This window comes from Poecilia reticulata, linkage group LG23 (genome assembly GCF_000633615.1).
Source record: "Poecilia reticulata strain Guanapo linkage group LG23, Guppy_female_1.0+MT, whole genome shotgun sequence".
NCBI lineage: Eukaryota > Metazoa > Chordata > Actinopteri > Cyprinodontiformes > Poeciliidae > Poecilia > Poecilia reticulata.
Window position 1 is genome coordinate 3,827,502 of NC_024353.1, and position 18,259 is coordinate 3,845,760.

Sequence of the window (18,259 nt, forward strand, 5' to 3'; positions counted from 1 at the left end):
ACAATCACCCAGGCAACGACAATAATAATTTAAATCCACTTCACAAATGTGGACCTCCTTTGTTTTTGTCCTTTATATAAAACTTCAGTAAAATACATTCAGGTTTATGGTTGTAAAGCAAAAAAAAAAAGTTGAAGAAGGTATAAATACTTTTCCATTGCTCTGTCATATAGATGCACTGCCATTGTAATGCAAGGCCAATTTAAATAATAAATCACAGGAATAAATCGGTTTACCTCGTCGGGGATGTCCTTGGTGTCGGGCTGGCCTTGTGCTGCTCGGCGGGCTATGGCCCCCGCTCGGATGTTGCTCAGATTGATCTGGCGCTCTGGGGGCGGACCACCTCGAGGCTGGCCCCGAACAATGATGGCACATCCTGACAAGACCTGGGGAGAAGACAACAAATGACAACAAGCAGAGAGAAGAAGGAAAATCAGCAGTGCAACTAAATTATTTTAGCTATTAAAAAAAAAACAACTTATTTGATGGGATGAAACAAAAATACCAAGGATTGTTGACAGACAGAAAGAAGAAATATGTAAGTCATGGATACTTTCATTTCCACTGGATTAGGCAAAAAAAAATTTAAATAATTTGTCAATTTTTAAAATTATGCAAAACTGTATAGATGCAAGTTGCATTTAAACTTACAAATATCAGTGCAGCAAAATCTGAAACAAGACAATCTAAAAGATTGAGCTTTTATAGAGGTAGAAGCTTCATATGGCACGTAGCCATGGTGACAGTGTGTCATTCAAATGCCAGGCTTAGATCATGCCAGGTGATAACGTAGCTGAATACAAAAAAAAAAAAAAAAATAGCATAGACTTCGGTTTGACAACTGTGGCATTTACATGAAACTGAGCAAACATTTTATCTGCAAACTCTCCAGTGTGTCTGCATGGAGCATCCCTGGCCGTTGTTGATCTAAGATGTGAGCTAGATAAACCCATCAAATCACCGCTGTTCATCACCAACTGTCCGACGACTCTGGAGTACAGAAGAGCTGTAGTTTCTGCAGTATGATGAGCCATGAAAAACGAAAAGAGAAACGACAGGAACACATTCTCCAATTTCAAAGGGATAACTTTTTTTTTAAGAGGGGCTGCAAAACTTCAGCAATTAAAGTCTTACAGGCACATAATAAAAAAAAACTTCTAAAGCCTAAGTAGTTGTAATGCAAGTAAAAAAAAAAAAAAGAAGAAAAGAGCCCAAAGCCTGTAAAGCTTTCGTTAGACGACATTCATTTTATGAATGAGCTGCATAATCACGTTTCCACAGAATTCAGTACTGAGACAAATGTGCTTTTATTTATACACAAGTAATGCTGCTATCAAGAGCTGTCAAAACAACATGCACTAACATGACTAGATGTGCAAGGCAACAGAAAGGATTTGCTTTCGCTTTTGTTTTGGTAAATGACAGCTTTTCCTTAAAGCCGAATTTACACTCCATTTGATGCAGCACATCAGCCGACACAGAAGCTGTTTACTTGCTCAGATTTGGCTCCAACATGGACATGGCTGATGTAAATCATTATCTGGGTGGTGAGGTCAAAATGTCTTCCGAGATTCAGCTAAATACCAGCCTGGGTATTATTCAGAAGTTAATCTCAAGTATTTTACGTTTTGCATTGTTATCCAGAGATAGCGACTTAATAAACCTGTTCTGTCACTATTCAATAATTCTACCTTGGTTATATGCCGGCTCATTATGTTTTGCAAAATAAAATCTAAAAGGGGGGAAAGTGTCAGAAAAAAATGTTGGCTCTGAACTCTGGATTCACTGGTTTCAATGTAAAATGGGCAACGAATTACAGCAGAATTCCTGTTTCCACGATGCTGCAACTAGGCATTTTAAGGTGAACAGAGGGAGTTTTGTTAAAGTAACAAAATAAAAAACCCTCCAAATTGTTCAAAGTATTTTCTTTCCCCATGAGATGCCAAAGAAGGTACCAAGGTAACCAAGATTTTTTTTTTTTACAGCTGCAAAAAGCTAGGATTAGCATAAAACACGTGGCCACCACTCCATACAGCTGAGCACTGCTGGTCAGTAAGCTGAAAAAACTGGTACATAAGTTGGCTCTTTGACAATAAGAGAATCACAGAACAGTAAAGAAGACATTTGTGTTATCTCCATAAACCAATCTTACACTGCGATATGCTTATCTGTAAGCCGCAAAATGGCAAAAAAATGTAGCATTCTGTGCAGCTAACACTTCCAACAACTTATTTGTGAAGCATAACAGTTTCTAGAAGTCTATAAACTAATGTTGAAATATGTTAGGTAACATTATGACTAAATTAATATGCTATTTTCACTCAAGGATAACATGCCAAGTCTCTCATACCAGCCGCTGCCTTATAGTAAACAATATACAAGAAAATATTCCAAAATTAATTTGATTTAATTTAAATATCAACATTTCAATCTCAAGAAACTACAGTCCTTTCCTGAATTTTGAAGGTGGCAGGCAGAAAGCTGTGTCTGCTGACCCATGCAAACCCACATATGATGGGGGCAAAAAAAAAAACGTTGTGCAAGGGTATGTTTGCTTGACTTGAGAGTAAAATTTCCATCTCGGCACTGAAACATGAATGAGAGAGGACCTAGCCCACACAAAAAACCACGCCGAATGAGAGATTACAGGGGGCAAGAAAGTTGGAGCTACGTGTCAGTTTCCCATGGCTAGTTTGGACCAGCTCTGAGGGAATGCTCTCTGCTGCCCTAAATGGAGAAAGTAAACTTACCAGAGCACCACAAGTCGACGAATATATACTAAAGAAAAATTCACATTTAACCGCCTAAACCTGTTTTATTGGAGTTTCTGGGATAAAACTGAGGGACGAAAGCGAAATTAAACCCAATACTCGAGTTAGCTTGTAGGCTACTTGACAAAATTTGCATGTTGCCAAATAGCAAATAATGACTTTTGTTGCGGCTGGCGCTGAGCATAAATATCACACCGATATCACAGACAGTACAAACCCGCTTTCGTTTAACTTCACAGGTGCTGGACAGTAAATGCTAATTAGCTAACAGTTAGCCATCGTTTAGCTGGGAAACTTGACATCTGTCAACAACTTTTCAACATCTACTGGCTCCAGCTTGGCTGTTGAGTACAACAAATTTAACCACTCAAATGACATTTTACAGCAATCATATTTCCAAGTCTGACAACGGAAGTAGTTTCCTCACTTAAATTGAAATGTCCAGACAAACGTGCTAACCTGTTTCCTCTACTGGAAATGTAGCAGCAAGCTAGCTAACGTTAGCCGGCTTTCAGCTGCAGCCAAATAAACTGAATGAGCTTGACATCTGCTATTGGAATAATGACAACACTAGAAGTTAACTTAAAATAGATTTCGTTGAGTCATGTGGCTTACTATATTAAAGTATACGACAACCAGTCGCAGTTTCAATCTCGATTAGCCATCAGTGGACTAAGCTAACTAGCTGTTTCCCCAGTGAGCTCTCATTTTCACATGTTGGGATTCATACCATTTTCACTATTCCTCTTTGCAAAGGAGACGCCGGAACAGGGGCTGTCTGAGCTGGACCCGAAACAGATGCCATGTCCACCGAGCTGAGATACGCTGCTTGTTAGATGGAGAACCAGGTGAGGGAGCTGGGACTCTGAAATGAGTGGCTGATCTGTTGAGAGCCAAGAGAAAAAGGCAGTACACAGAGCTACACTCACGTTATACCGGAAACACACTTTGCCATGCATGTACACACAGGCCGAAAGCTTTTCCGGGTCTAAGGGAGAGCAATGAATGGGAGCGAATGGAGAGCGTTGTAAACCGCGTAAGCAAATTGAAATAAGGACATCCGGGGCAAGAGCTACGACACGTCAGCATTGTGATACCCCAGACAGTGCTGCCTTCAAAGGGTCCGGGAATAGATTCACTTCCAAAGAAAAAGTTCACTCTTGAAAAGTAGCACATTATATGCATAGGCAATATCTGACAGGAAATCCCATAGGAATGCAATGACGATGACTACTTTATAGCACTTCATGTGGGACTCATATTTGCCGAATTAATAAAAAATATTGCCAATATTTGTTTCAGTTTATATAACATTTTATCAGGCAGACAATATATATTTCTTTTCTACGTTGTAAAGAATTTGACAACTGAATGCATTATGCTTATGTCCACTGGGTGGCGATCACGAGTTTAAGTCAATGCATAAATGTAAAGAATAGGATGACAGAAGAAGAGAGTTTTTGTGACATACCTGTGAGAAACTTGAATGAGCAGACCTATGAAAAAAGATACTTTAATAAAAGTGTATGAGCAGCACAAGACGACTGGTTATTATTATCGATTTAGTGATTTAGTAAGAATGATGATAGCCAGATATTATTAAGTCCATTTCAATTTATTTGTTCCACTTCACAACAAATGTCATGACATTTTACAAGAGAAACACGTCCATAATATGTACAGAAACATGTAATCGAGTCAGTACAATTACATAGACAGATTCAAACTTACTTAGGATGCAAATCAGTTTATTATATACCAATTGTCTAGTGAAGCACAGGTACTGAGTTTGTAACAAGCCCAACCCAGAAAGCATATGGTGACAGAGGACAGGAACCTCCAGAAGAACCCAGCTCCCTGTGGAGAAGCCGCCTGTTTCATCTGGCCGGAAGATTTAAAAGGACAAGGCCTAAACAAAATCAGCAAATGATTAGTGTAGACTGGATGGCAGACAGGTGTTCTCAGACACCATAATCTCCAGTCAGGACAAAGGATGAATAAGTCAGTGGTTGATGGCAGCAGCAGCTTCATTACTAGTTTTCTCTAGGATTAAAAACAGCTAAACACGTATGTATTGGTATTGTTTATGGAATGGGTTTGGGTTAGGGTTAGGATAAACCCTAACCCCATGTGTTCATATGGCTTGTCATAATATCAACAATGTTATAAGGTTCGCAATTTTTCAGTGAAATTAGCTCTGTGTGTTTCTTTTCCAAATGTGCAATAATCTAGAGTAATTGCAGGTCACACGGCTGACTAAAGAAGGTGACGTTATTATGCTTATTATGCAGTTGCTTATTAGAAAAAGACATGCAAAAGTTCACTTAAGAATAAAAGATGCTAAATAAACCCAAATCAGAACTGATTACTCTTAAATTGCATTTCCACCCCTCCTACCATATGTCTTTGACCTTGCAATCTAAAAGTTATAATTGATTTAATTGCTAAAGAAAACTCATTTACCGAAAGCAGCAGACTTGGTTACACAACTTTTAATTTCAAGAGTACACCAAAACAGATTTAATGGTTTGATTCTGGCATGGAAGTGTTTCTTTGTTCAGGTCGGACTAAACAGTAAAACCAGGCACTGCCCTTGAGATTCCACTAAATCTTCCTCAATGCAAAAATATGGAATTCTCGCACCTTAACCTTAACTATGCTATCACTCCCTGACAATTTTGACTTTTTAAAGTAAACTGCTTTTGTAAAATAAGCCATTTCTTCGACTGTTGAGCTGTTTTGTAATCCAATAGTTTTGATCTCCAGATAGATTGGCAGCTTCCTGTAGAAGATAGAGAGGCTAGTCCTTAAGAAAGCTAATCATTAAGAGCATTAAGCATCTACAACACAAACAGACTGAGTGGTTTCTTAAATCTTGGTAAAAGTGTACATGGTGCACGTTTCTCTTCATTTTTGCATTTGAATCAAGGGTAATGTTACAAACATGATCAGATACGTTTCTGAAGAGAAACCTACCACAATACCACAAGAGAGCTGAAATTGCTGGGGCGGGTTTTTGTCTTCATGATAATTTTTGGTGGTGTTGTACGAGTCTGTTTAAAAAATTGCATCATAAGAAAAAAAGTTGGTTTAAGCCAAGTATTGTATGATGTTTTCAAAAGCACTGACTATAATGCACTAACTGCACCTAGACTGAGTAATATCATGCCCACTGTGTAAATATACACTGTTTTAAGATTCACTGATGGCATTTGGCTCTGTTTTCTGAGGGTAATATCTCCTTCACATTGTATGGCACTTAAACAAGAAAAGTTAAGATTCATGCAGAAACAAGGAGTGGAGGTTTAGGAATGTGACCCGTTCCTACACTATGCACAACATGGGGGCAGCAATACCCTATGCAAATATACAGCAGAAAATTCACTGGGATTGCAAAGCAACCAGTTTATTGCACAGAATAGAAAAGGCTGTTTACGTTCTTGCCACCGCATCTCAATCGGATTCAAGTTCAGATTTTAATTCTAAAACCTTTATTTAAGTTAAAATTGATTAGGTCGCTTAGAGGTGGAGTCACTGGTGTCCTTCACATCATTTCCCTTATGCATGTATCTAGAAGCCCCACATAATAACATGACCACCGGTTTGATGTTTTTTTTTTCTTTCTTTCTGAAACGCTTTGTTAGTTGTAACACCAGAAGTAAAAGAAATTCACATTAGTCACGAAAAAAAAATCTTGAGGACAAGAGACAACGGAATTTCTGCATCTCGTTTTATTAATGTATATTATTATTATTATTATTATTATTATTATTATTATTAGATTCGGGGTTTTCGCTCAAATTTATGTGCAACAAACTAATGGAAAACCATATTTAAAATAGTTCCATGTTTTTGTTGCCTCCGTTTTGGAACTCGTTTTGAGTCATTACATAGGTATTAATCAATTCCTAGAACTGAATGATAAACAGATTTACCGTTTTAAAATATCGATTTTCTATGGCGCGAGAAAATAACTCGCAGGAATGTAGCGCTGCTATTAAGATTTGGTTTTACTTATGAACGTGAATGCAACAGACACAACCACCTCGCCCCAGCGTTATTTATTTATTTTTCTCTTTTGAAGATTGCAAGGTTCAAATGGGAAACGCACTTAACTTTTTTTCATTATAGCCCGCTCCAAATAATTACTTTTAAGATGCAACTTAACAAACGCATTTAGAGCACGACAAAGTCAACTCATCAAAAATATGTTACCAATTTAAAAAGAAAAAAAAATCCTTTGGAAATGTAGGTTTGCTACCTGCTGAACGTTTCAAACGGAGACATACGATGCATAAAATGTCTTATTAGCACCTGTTCTACACTATTCTACCTGGAGAACAAGGGGACGCGTTTGTCATATATAGTTTGAGCTTTTGAAGTGTTCATATATACCATAAAAATAAACTGATTGAGATGTCATGAAATACCAATTATGTACTCTTTGGCTTTTCGGTGGTTTTTGGAAAGGTGACGGTACGTCTGTGTATTTATTAGTAGAGAACGTTTTTAAAAGTCAGCTAAAATTACGCAACGTAAACAACAGGAGGGACTGAAAAGAAATGGGAAATACCAGAATTCTCAGGAATGACTTGCGTTCATGAAACACGCAGAAGGAAACAAGGCCGGCGCGCAGCTCCGTTGCGCACGCAGCCCCTCTGTGCGCTCTGGAGAGATTTTGGTGATCTTTTTACGCGGCTGGAATTTTCACCCTTGCAAACGCTTTAGAACCAAGTTGAGCCCCAACACGCTCAGGTGTACATGTTTAATACACGACGCAAACATCTGAAACATTTGTTCGAAGCGCAAAACATGGCTGTGCCACTAAAGGCAATAAAACTCCCGCCCGGTGCTGCTGAGGGGAGACAGCAATTTACGCACAACAAAAATGTGTTGCTGCTTTAATAATCGGTTATAAGTGGCATTTTTAGACCTGCATTATTTGGCACTGCAGCACAGCAGCAACCTGTAAAGTATCAACCACATCAGATCTCCTATAATAAACAAAAAAACGATCGCCTTATTCTTCCTTTGTCCTGGTTGGCATGGAGATGATGGTGTCCAAGAACGCCTGTCCTCCATCCGGTCTTCCCGACTGTACACACACAGTTGCAGGCCTTTTCACTCATGGTTAATGTATAATGTGAGGCATATGGCTTTGTAAAACCGGAGCCTTTATGTCGATGCCACTTCGGTGTGTGTGGACCCAACTAATGATATTCAATTAGTCATTAAACAGGCCCAAAGACGAGCCTTGTGTGGGGTTTTCACATGAGCTAATATTTGCTTGTCAAATATTTCCCCTTGAAAGCGTTTACAACGCATTTTTATCTGCTCTCTGCCCAAGGAACATCTGTGAGGATGTTAGCCTCCCACTTCTGGATAAGCGAGGTCCCCCCAATTGGTCCTCTCGTTGCGCCTGTATGTACGCGAGGTCTATTTGTTCACGTTTTGAAGGAAAATGTAATAAAACGAGACAACCTGATGGATTTATGATTTATCAAAAGCACTTTACCATATGGCAGTCATCATTGGAGCAGACTTCCAAATGTTTGCTTTATGAGAGGAGGCCAGAGATCCTTTTAATCCGAGGCACTTCAGCCGCGAACGAGGATGCTCGTGTCACGTGACCGCAAGCCCAGAAGCACACTGGAGCTCGATTCACTCGGTTCCTGGAAAGCAGGGATCAATATGTTGCCAAATGTGAAGCTGGAACAAACATGAGAGTTTGAAAGCTCAAATTGCGCGCGCCTCAGTCTCTCTAATGAAGACTACCAGGCACTGCGCAAAAAAGGAGCTGATGGGAACACGGGAGGGAAGGCAAAATACAATTAGGGAATATCAGAAAAAAAAATGCTGCAGTCTCATGAAGTAGATTTTTATTTTTTTTATTCCATCCCTTAAATATGAGGAGCGCTAAGTAAAGATATTACAAGTACCTTATATTGATCAACTTCAATTAATATTAATGGGATTTTAGATGACACCTCCTTGCACTACCAAGAAAGTAGTGCAAGGAGAAGGATGCATGGATTTTTTTAAAAGAAATGTTTGACTAAAAACTTGTGTGGTACATCATTATTCAGTCCATTTATTTAAGCAACCCTTAAAATCCATTGCAACTCATTTCCTTGAGACTGAGGAAATAAGCTTACATTTGTAAATGGAGTCCAATTGTATATGAAAAAAAATCTTTTTTTTTTAAGGGCTCAGAATTTGTTAGACACAAAACAAAAAGCTTCATGAATAACATGACTTTAAATCATGAAACTAAATGTCATGAAGCACTGTTCAATTAATCACGATAATGGAAAGCGTATGAGATATCTGCAGACAAGCTGTGACAATCCAAATAAAACTGCAAAAACACAGCAGATAGGATGATTTATAATCACATTATTGCAATATAAAAATATAAAATGAAATAAAATGCATGGCCTTCAGATAACTTTCATTTAATTTGAACATTGAACATACAACCACAAGCAGAAATTTACTCCAATTGGGTATATCGCAACCTAACACAAAGGAGTGCGTATTTTTTGAAGTAGATGGAGAACAATAAAATATTTCAAATATGTTTTTCTTTAAAAGAAAAAGGGAGAGTTGTGCGCATTTCTATTCAGGCCCCTTGCTCTGCTACCCTTTAATAAAATCTAAAGCAACCACTTGCCATCAGAAATTAGTAAGCGAACAAATGGCACTGCAGTTTAAACCCAGTTTTACCCTCATGCGCCCTCCCAGCTTTATTGACGTTGCAGGAAGTGCGCAGGGCACGACGTTATATTCAGCTCTTGTAGGCTTATAAATCTCCGCCGAGGGCTTTGATTTCGCACACTGTCAATCTTAAGAGGCGTTTAGAGTTTAAGGCTTCGAGCTTCATTCTGAATTCGGTCCTGCACAGAAAAGTTAGGAGCCTGGAACCAAGCGAGGATGTGCGGAACAAGCATTAGTCTGCAAAGCCAAGGTTAGTTTTGCACTTTTTTCTTTTTTTCAAACTCTAGCACGTTTTAAGCGGAGTTATAAAATTCAAGATGTGTTATGACAAGGTGGTGGAAGTGTCAACCAGTTAGGAGGAACCTTTCTCAACGGCAGACCTCTGCCAGAGTCCAAGAGAATGAAGATGATTGAGCTGGCCTCGGAGGGAGTCCGCCCAAGTGAAATCTCCAGAATTCTCCGGGTGCGCACAATCCAAACAGCTCAGATTAAACACGTTAAAGGAAGAAAAAAAAAGCGTAATTACAACGGGAACCGGATTGATCAAATGAAGTCGATCTGTAATGGATTGCGCCTAACTCTTTGTAGGTATCCAACGGGTGCGTCAGCAAGATCCTGTGCCGCTACAGGCGCACAGGGTTGGTGAAGCCCAAATCCATAGGAGGCAGCCGCCCTCGGCTTCTCACCCCCGGCGTCATCTCCACCATCATTCAGTGCAAGAGGGAAACGCCAACTATTTTTGCTTGGGAAATACGAAAACGACTTGCAAGAATTTGTAAAGCCGCAAGAACTCCTAGTGTAAGTGGAATAAAGGGTGCTTTTGAATGTGATCTTTTATCTGCGGCTGATAAAGCTTTTTGCGCGCTGTTTCCCCGCAAGGTGTCATCTATAAATAGGATTTTGCGAAAAGTCCACCTGGATCATGGAATAATGTGCATGGAGGTCAACGCTCCCATCAGAGCTGAGCAGGGTAAGTTATCAAAAGATTTTACTTTAACAATGTTGTTCACTAATTATGAAGAGTTTCACACTGACCTTTAGTTTTTAAATATACCAAGTCACGTAGTAAATCCTTGCAGTTAACGGATAAATATCATGTGAATAGGCTTATTTGGAATGTCACAATCCACACTCATCTTCCGTAATGTGCATTTAAAGAGGGTTTCCCTCAGAGGTCCGTTGTTGGACGTCTAGTTTTCCCTCTGTAAATACTCCCTCTGCATGGGTCTAGTTTTAAAACATAGCATCACATTTCATTTATTTACACAATAGTACTACTGGTGAAATGTGACTCTAGCAAGTCTTAAAATGCTTTTACAGTATTTGGAAGGTTTTATGATGTGAAGGGCTCTAAGCTAAAATTAAATGAAAGCAAAACAGTAGACTTATGTTTTGGAAACTTCAAGATTTTTGCTTGTTTGAGGGATTTGTGGCACGTACACCTTTTTTTAAGTGACCTCACACCACCTCAATGAAATCAAGAGCTGTAGTCCAGGGCTTTACTTTTTTTCTTTACCATTTCTTAAGTCACTGACATATTTCAAGGTCCAGTTATGGTTCAGCTTTGTACACATTTTCTTTTTTTATTTTCTTCCCACAAGTAACCTCTGATAAAAGGTCAGAATTCATACTTGATTCAAGGGACACATTTAAAAGGAGTCTGGTCCTTGAGGACTTCAGTTTGGACTCACTCGCTAAAGTTTTCAGAGCGAAGGTTTACATTATGTACACCTTTCTGAAAAAGTCGTGTTCAAACTAAGTGTAATTTTAGTAGCTAATACATAATTTCAAAAATTCTTTTGTATGGTGCTACTTAAAGGAATCAAACTGAAGTGCTGATTAATGTACTTTTTGCAGATCGTTATTCTGTGTTCGATCAAGTAAACAAGCAAGTGATGAACTCTGATGACCAGAGACCTGAAGGTGCCCGGCACAAGAACCGCACCACTTTCACCCCGGAGCAGAGCAGAGCACTCGAGCAAGGTAATCATCCAGTTCATCATCCTGTGACACTCCGGCGTGTTTACGCTCGGGAAAAATACACGTTCATCTCTCCCGAACCAGAATTTTCCCAGAGCCAGTACGCTGATCTGTATACAAGAGAGAAACTGTCAGCTGAAATTAAACTTCCCGAGGACACCATTAAGGTACGCTTTTAATCACCGTAGTAGTTTGTATACACAAACACATTCAACATCATGACATGTGATGGCTCATTTCCTTCTTGTAGGTATGGTTTTCAAACAGACGAGCTAAATGGAGGAGGGAAACCAAACACAGAAGTAGAACAAAAAGTAAGGATGTTAGGGCAAAAATACAGCACAGCTGTGTCATTGGAAGAAACTGCGAGGCAGGGTTTAGTTTGCAAATAATTGTGCAAGTGTCATAAATAGCTACAAGAAAAAAAAAATGCATTCATAATTTTTTAGAAAACAAATCTCTCCCCTACAGCTTCAGACCTGCAGCAGCAAAGAGACTGCCTTCTTTTAAATCAAGCCCTCACACGCAACTTTACGTCGCAGGTGGGTTGTGATTTACTTTGTATATCAAACTCTTACAGCTCATTTGGTCTTTGCTGTAGAACTTAAAAAACTTCAGTTCTGTCGTTTTAATCTCTGCTTCAATCGGTGGTGAGGGCAAATCAATTTACATGAAGTTTTTCTAGCTCTAAACACGTTAAAATATGACTGATAAGTCATGTCAAAGCATTTTTTCCCCACACTGTGATATATATCCCAACATTTGAAATAAATATATTGGTTTGGCTTAAAGTAGGGATTTCTTTTAGGATAAATTTCTATATGTATGGCATGTGTCAAACTGAAGGCCCTGGAGGAAATTCTGGCCAACCATAAGTTTTGATGAGGCCCTCTAGACTCTAGGGACCCATAAATAGAAACTTCAAGCTAACAGTTGTGTCCTTATATTTTACTTCATCAATCAAATCAGAGCAGTTGTAATCCGTGTTCTGCCAAATGTCAAAAGATGTTCAATATTATTTAATTTTAAGAAGTCCATCAAATGCAGAGACAGCTATTAATATCAATATTTTAAACAGTTTAATGTGTTTTATCAATGCATTCCGACATAACTGAATGTCAGAATGCATTCAGTTATGCATTCACAACTGAATGCATAACTGCATTCAGTAGTTATGCAGTTATGCAGAATGCATTCTGTCTGAATGCATTCAGTCATGCATTCATGACTGAATGCATTCTGTCTGAATGCATTCAGTCATGAATGAAGACATTCCTGATCTTCATATGGCCCAAAAATTAATACTATACAATATTGTTGCAATAGATGAGTTGAACTACTGCGTAAATGATTTGTGTTTTCGTAGCATTTTCTCATTTGCATTCTGTAGCTAAAAACAAAGACTGAAGAGGCTACAAAGCATCAAAAGGACTTCATTGTATAAAAGTATCAGTAAGGAGAAGGGTACATGGGCAGGATTTTCATCTGAAGATATGTGGAAAGATTTTTAAAGTGATTAATCACTGTCCCACTTTTTACATCAAGTATGCCTTAATCAGTGACGTGCGGTGAGGTTCAATGCTGGTGAGGCACTGACTTACGATTATAGACACCATGCATGTTATTGGACGTATGGAAATTTCGCCCAGGCATACAACGCTGGGGGGCATGTCATCCATAGCCGCGTTAACTCAGTGAAACTTAGAAATGTAGGTATTAATTTCGTGATATGATCCACAGCAAAGGGAAAGAGCTAGAAAGCACTTTCTCGCTCTCTATCCGCCAAGCTACAAGCAGACTCGTTGCCATAGCAACTGACAATGCCACTTCATGTTTTAGGATTAAACACCAAAAAAAACTAGATTAGCTACCGCTTCTACTTTACTGAATTACTTAGACATACAAACTGTAGCCCACAAAACGGACATTTCATTAAAAAAACTAAACAGAAACATCTTATTGCTGTCTTACAAATGTGAGACAGCATTTGCATGGATAAATGAAATCCATGCACCGCTAATTCTGCACAAAAATATCCGTTCGTCCAAAGCCAAGTCTATCCTCGGCATGTCTTTTCTACTCCGTTTAAATATCGTCAAACTGTCTCGAAGTAAAACTTTCAGCTCCGGTGTTGGTCTTCCTTTAGTTATCATCTCCTGCTTCAATTGAAAATCCACTTTAGAAAACTGTTTAAGTGTAGAAATGTAGTCTTTCATTTTGACGTCGGAAGAGAGAAGAAAACAAATATATCGCTGTACTTTACTTATTTACTGTATGGCTAGCKCCATGGCTAGCTCACTGTGTCTTACTCTGCAGTTGTGCAGTCACAATGTCTGGGATCATGAGCGCCCCCAGGGGTGAGGCAAGAGAACTGCCTGCCTCACCTCGAGTCTGTTCTCTGCCGTTTCTGATCGCTCCTCCGCACACAAAACACGATACACACACAGTTGGAAACACAAAAAACACTGCACATTTTAGACATAAGCTAGATTATGGAAAATCAGTCCATATATTAAATGTTTTTTAGCCATTTTATTGCTGGCGTACAGACAGGACAAACATGCTCCCATAGAACGGCAGCCAGTGCAGTTAGCGAGAGGTTGCGCAATCCCAAGTGAGGCTCAACTCACTGCTGCCTCACCGGCTTCGCTTCTGAGCATTTGAATGGGAAAATACAAAAATCCAGCGATTTTGAAGAAAAAAATCATCAGAATTGGTTAAGCCAAGTAAAAAATATGTACTTTATAGTACAAACCACAGGGTGAAAATAGCAATATAACGATTTTATTATTATATATTATTTTTCCATGATGACAGGTGAGGTAGAGCCTCACCTGCCTCCCCTGACCGCACGTCACTGGCCTTAATTTGAACAAGGGGAGATGTACAAGTTTTTAAAAGCCGTCATTGTTGATTGTAGGAAACGGACACATTAAGAATGAACTGTCGAAACGCCGCTTTCCTACCCAGAGTCCCCAGGAAGCTACACAATAGCTTCTTCTCTCAAACAGCAGCTGGTAAGATCTTTTATCAGAGTTGAGTTTCAATCTGCTAAATAACCTAACCACTTTTATGCTCAAATTATTAGCACACAAAGTTTTACTAATTCTATTTATGGGTGGAATAGTGACGACTGCAATGACTAACTAGCATTGCAATGATCACCAAAAGCACAATTTAGTGCTGTTTGGACAAATTCCCTGTAATACTTGGTTTCAACTACTTGCACTGTACTTCTGCAATCCGTTTATTGCAAACACCTGAACGATTTTACAAATTTTCCAATAAAACTAATTTGCAGGAAGCGTCGACTCGTTGCAGGTGCAACTTTGATTTCTCTGCCAGCTACACATATTTTTCTTGCCAAAGTTTATTTTATGACTTTATCACATTTGCTTCTGTTGTGTACTTCACAATAATGCCACCCTTAAATAACTGAACATTGATAATATATTTGAAGAGAGAAGGAGAAACGGTTATTAATGGCGTAGGTTGTATCTAGGCTCTAAATGCAGATGTTCAGATGTGTACAAAAGTCACTTAAATACATTTAATCTTCATGTTGGTCAATTTCCTGGTGAAGTTCCTTGATCCCTTCTAGTTTGTTATGCCTAGAAAGTTTGGCGCACGGGTGTGCAGGTGTATTAACGTGTGTTCTCCCTCAGTTCCTCAGCAGCTGTGTGACATGTTGCCACAGACCGTCAACAGGACTCCACGGCATTGCAACAGAGATGCAGTCACGTTCCCACTGACTCAAGGCAACATGTACCCAAAGAACACTTTCCAGCTGGCCTCTGAGGACACCATAACCCACTCCCATGTCTGCCAGCAGTGGAACAAGCAGTGCACACCATTTATGTGGAGCCAGTTTCAAACAAATGGGAACTTCCTGTCTAACCAGGACGCGCATCGACCAGGCGGCATGGTCTGAAAGTGAGAATGGATTTCTACCTATGCATGTAGAGTTAAAAATGTAGATTTGATTTGATTACCTTCTAGACTGCAGAGGATTTCTGGCCAGTAGATGGAGACAAAAGACTGACATTGCAACAAGTCCTTCACGCTTCGCTTCTGTAAAATGGATACTGTAAAACGATAAATTCAGTATTGCAGAAAAGATTTGTTTCATTGATACGAGGAAATTGATTCAGTAAAATATTGTTTTGAAAGGATCTGTCCCATTGAGTATTTGAGAAGATAAAAAATAATGCAATAATTTCCCTCGTAAAACAAAGAAAGAAGTCAATCCAGGATGTACTAAATAAAGTTGGAAAGTTGAACTGTTTCCTTTCTTTCACTGGAATGTTTTACTGATGTGCCTTTCGAGGGAACAAGTTCTTAAATACTGGGCTCTAAGCTCTGATGTAACCAATAAACGCAGGCCTCGCTTCACAGGGAGTAGATTTTTAGAGGGTACATCAAGTGCTAACAGAGAAAATTAAAAGATAAATTAGAAAATGTTGCATGACCTCAATCCGAAGCGCTTTCATGTTTCTTGTCAGCGATTTGTTTGGCCTGATGACTTGTCAACATAAATCAGAGCTCCACGGATCATTTGCAATCACCATAAAGTGATATGGCTGCTATCGCTTTAACAGCCTGTCGGCTTTGCTGTTTTGCAAAAGTGCAGAAGGAGGTGAAGGCAGCCTTCCAAGATTTTCTAGGGAAAGCCAGTGGGAGAAACTTTAAAAGAGAAGCTTCAAAAACTCTGAACATGACCTGATATCTGCATGGCTTCACATCTGTTTTTATTACTGTAACAGGGCAAAGGCATTGAGTTCCTTTAAGTCCCTTTACAACAGCAAAGAGACACTACTCTGAGATCCCTGATAATTAGCCTTGAGGGGAAGGCCCGGGATCAGAACGCAAACAGCTTGGTCAGCAGTGTGGAAATGGCCCACTGTCAAATGACCCTCATTGGAATAACACCATGAAGGTGGATAAGTAAATGATATCTCCACATGACAGCGTCTTAAGCAGTAATTTGTACAATTACTTCTGATGCTTCATTTTCATACGGTCAGAGGGATGAGTAACCACATTGCAAACCCAAGACAGACACAAACATCATTTTCAATGTGACTTTGAGTAAAATCAAAACCAGAGACTTATGGCTTGAATTCCGTACAGTCCAATTTAAACCAAATCAAGTAAAAACCCCAAAAGCACTGCAGCAGAAGTCCTTTCAATGGCAAAGAAAAACAAACTGCAGAGATGAAGAGAGCAACACTTGCGTATACGAGACAGCAAGTGCTGAGCCCTGAGTATTTTATATAGAAAGACAAAGAGAAGACAATTATTTGCAGCAAAAACTGTGTCAATGGGTATGTTGAGGGAAAACACAGTACTCAAGACATAAGGACTAAGCCAGGAGTGCTTTTCCTTGAACTGTGCAAGGAGTATGCAACCTTCGATTTCCACAGGCAACAAAATCCAAGAGTAGAGGTTCTTAATGGCAGCAATAACTCAGTTAATGTCTATCCATGAAAACTGGACGAACAGGTGAACAGGTAAGGCGGAAGCTTTGAGTCAGGAAGGGGTTCCTCGAGTCCCCAAGAGCCGCGATCGCGCAACTTTCACACGCATTCTTCTTCGGCACAGCTAACAAAATAGCTTACCAAACTAGTTATTCAGCTCTGGAGAGGCCTGGTAAGGACACATTCATTTTCATCAGGCGTGTTGGAGAAAGGATGCATCTAAAAGACGCAGGATAGTAGCTCTCACGCACCACTGGTTTATGGTAAAACAAAAACACACACAATTATTGACCAGAATCTGTAAGACAGACAGGTAATGAACCAGGATTCCTTCTTCTGTTTGGTATTTTTACTTGCTTTAGTAGACTTTACGCACTGAAAGTGTGTGCAATTATGTATTTATTTTTTTACTTTTTTGTTAGTTACCAAAATAAAATGCATTCAGAAATGTATAGGAAGGGAAAAAACAATATACATTACCAAAAACATCCCTGTGGTTGTCAAACACTGAGCAGATACACTGAATGAAGCAAAGAAAAAACAAAAACGAAACAGGTGTATGGCCAAAGCTAATCAAATTCTTTCTCTGCCAATAGACAAGGTAACCACACCCGCTGTTCCTGGCACTACACTGCCCTCTTGTGGGACAATGGGGCAATACAACCATGTTAAAGTACACTATCTTAGCTGTACATTAGCAGTACCCCATTATTCGCAAACAAAGAGACACTGGTAAACACAAAGTACTGACCTAGTAGTACTTTTTATTTTATTTTATTAAAAAGCAAAAACAGAAGTGTACACTCTTAATAGCATCAGTTCTTATGTGAGTAGCAAAAGAAAATAGCAAAGTGTGGGGAAACTATGCTATTCGTTGCCAACAGCACCTAAATGGCAAATTTCAGGCATTTATTAGCAACTCACAACATGTATTTAATAGTTTTTTTCTCTCAACAGGCTAGGCTGCAGAAGAAAAAAAACATCTTGAAACTGGAGAGCATCTAAACTATGGACAGAGTCCATTACAAACAGGACATTCCCAGTCATCCTCTTCAACTCTTTATTTCATAATGCAAGTGGAACAGATTCATTTTAAGATAACACATTAATAACTTCTGGAGTACTTACATCTATCAAATGCAAGAAAAATAGAGCTGCTACTTTTTACAAGTGCTGACCAAAGAGTGCAGTGTGTAAACAGGATACATACAATCTCACGAGATTATTTTTCTTTCTGCTTTTGAGTATTTTTAAAAAATTTTTATCAATGTTTAGCGTGACAGAATCTCAGTACCTGTCCTCTGTCTTTCATGC

General features: G+C 39.1%; 2 protein-coding genes and 1 long non-coding RNA gene across 7 annotated transcripts in view; 1 reads left to right on the plus strand and 2 right to left on the minus strand.

The window, feature by feature from the left end:
- Positions 1–3,576, minus strand: part of snd1 (staphylococcal nuclease and tudor domain containing 1) — a 171,298-nt gene extending 167,722 nt beyond the window's left edge. For both annotated transcript variants that reach the window (XR_532695.2, XM_008400601.2), the window contains exons 1-2: positions 3,502–3,576; positions 237–386 (exon numbers count right to left, since the gene is read on the minus strand). Coding sequence is in view for 1 of the 2 variants with exons in the window: in XM_008400601.2 (XP_008398823.1) it covers positions 237–386; positions 3,502–3,576 (225 nt within the window). In the remaining variant the exon portion in view is untranslated. The remainder of the gene's footprint in view (positions 1–236; positions 387–3,501) is intronic.
- A 6,053-nt stretch (positions 3,577–9,629) lies between these two features.
- On the plus strand, positions 9,630–15,712 carry pax4 (paired box 4). Of its 4 annotated transcripts, none has more exons than XM_008400607.2 (9): positions 9,630–9,738; positions 9,821–9,951; positions 10,077–10,458; positions 11,346–11,471; positions 11,553–11,635; positions 11,719–11,782; positions 11,940–12,010; positions 14,389–14,485; positions 15,134–15,712. In XM_008400607.2, the coding sequence occupies exons 1-9, from the start codon at positions 9,705–9,707 to the stop codon at positions 15,397–15,399; spliced, it is 1,254 nt and encodes a 417-aa protein (XP_008398829.1). In that variant the 5' UTR covers positions 9,630–9,704; the 3' UTR covers positions 15,400–15,712. The 4 variants fall into 4 exon arrangements, with proteins under 4 accessions (XP_008398829.1, XP_008398828.1, XP_008398827.1 ...); XM_008400606.2 differs by having other exon boundaries at positions 10,077–10,286; positions 10,368–10,458; positions 11,346–11,635; XM_008400605.2 differs by having other exon boundaries at positions 11,346–11,635.
- Positions 15,465–17,494, minus strand: LOC103459223 (uncharacterized). Its single transcript, XR_532696.2, has 3 exons — positions 17,426–17,494; positions 17,087–17,198; positions 15,465–15,553 (listed from the first exon to the last, which is right to left on the minus strand). It is a non-coding gene; the product is annotated as an uncharacterized LOC103459223 (long non-coding RNA).
- Positions 17,495–18,259: the final 765 nt, after the last annotated feature.

Bases quoted from the DNA above. Each gene is read 5' to 3' on its own strand.
- pax4 (XM_008400605.2), top strand. From the start codon at position 9,705: ATGTGCGGAACAAGCATTAGTCTGCAAAGCCAAG. The intron at 9,952-10,076 runs GTGCGCACAATC...AACTCTTTGTAG, and splicing joins AAATCTCCAGAATTCTCCGG to GTATCCAACGGGTGCGTCAG. The intron at 12,011-14,388 runs GTGGGTTGTGAT...TGTTGATTGTAG, and splicing joins CACGCAACTTTACGTCGCAG to GAAACGGACACATTAAGAAT.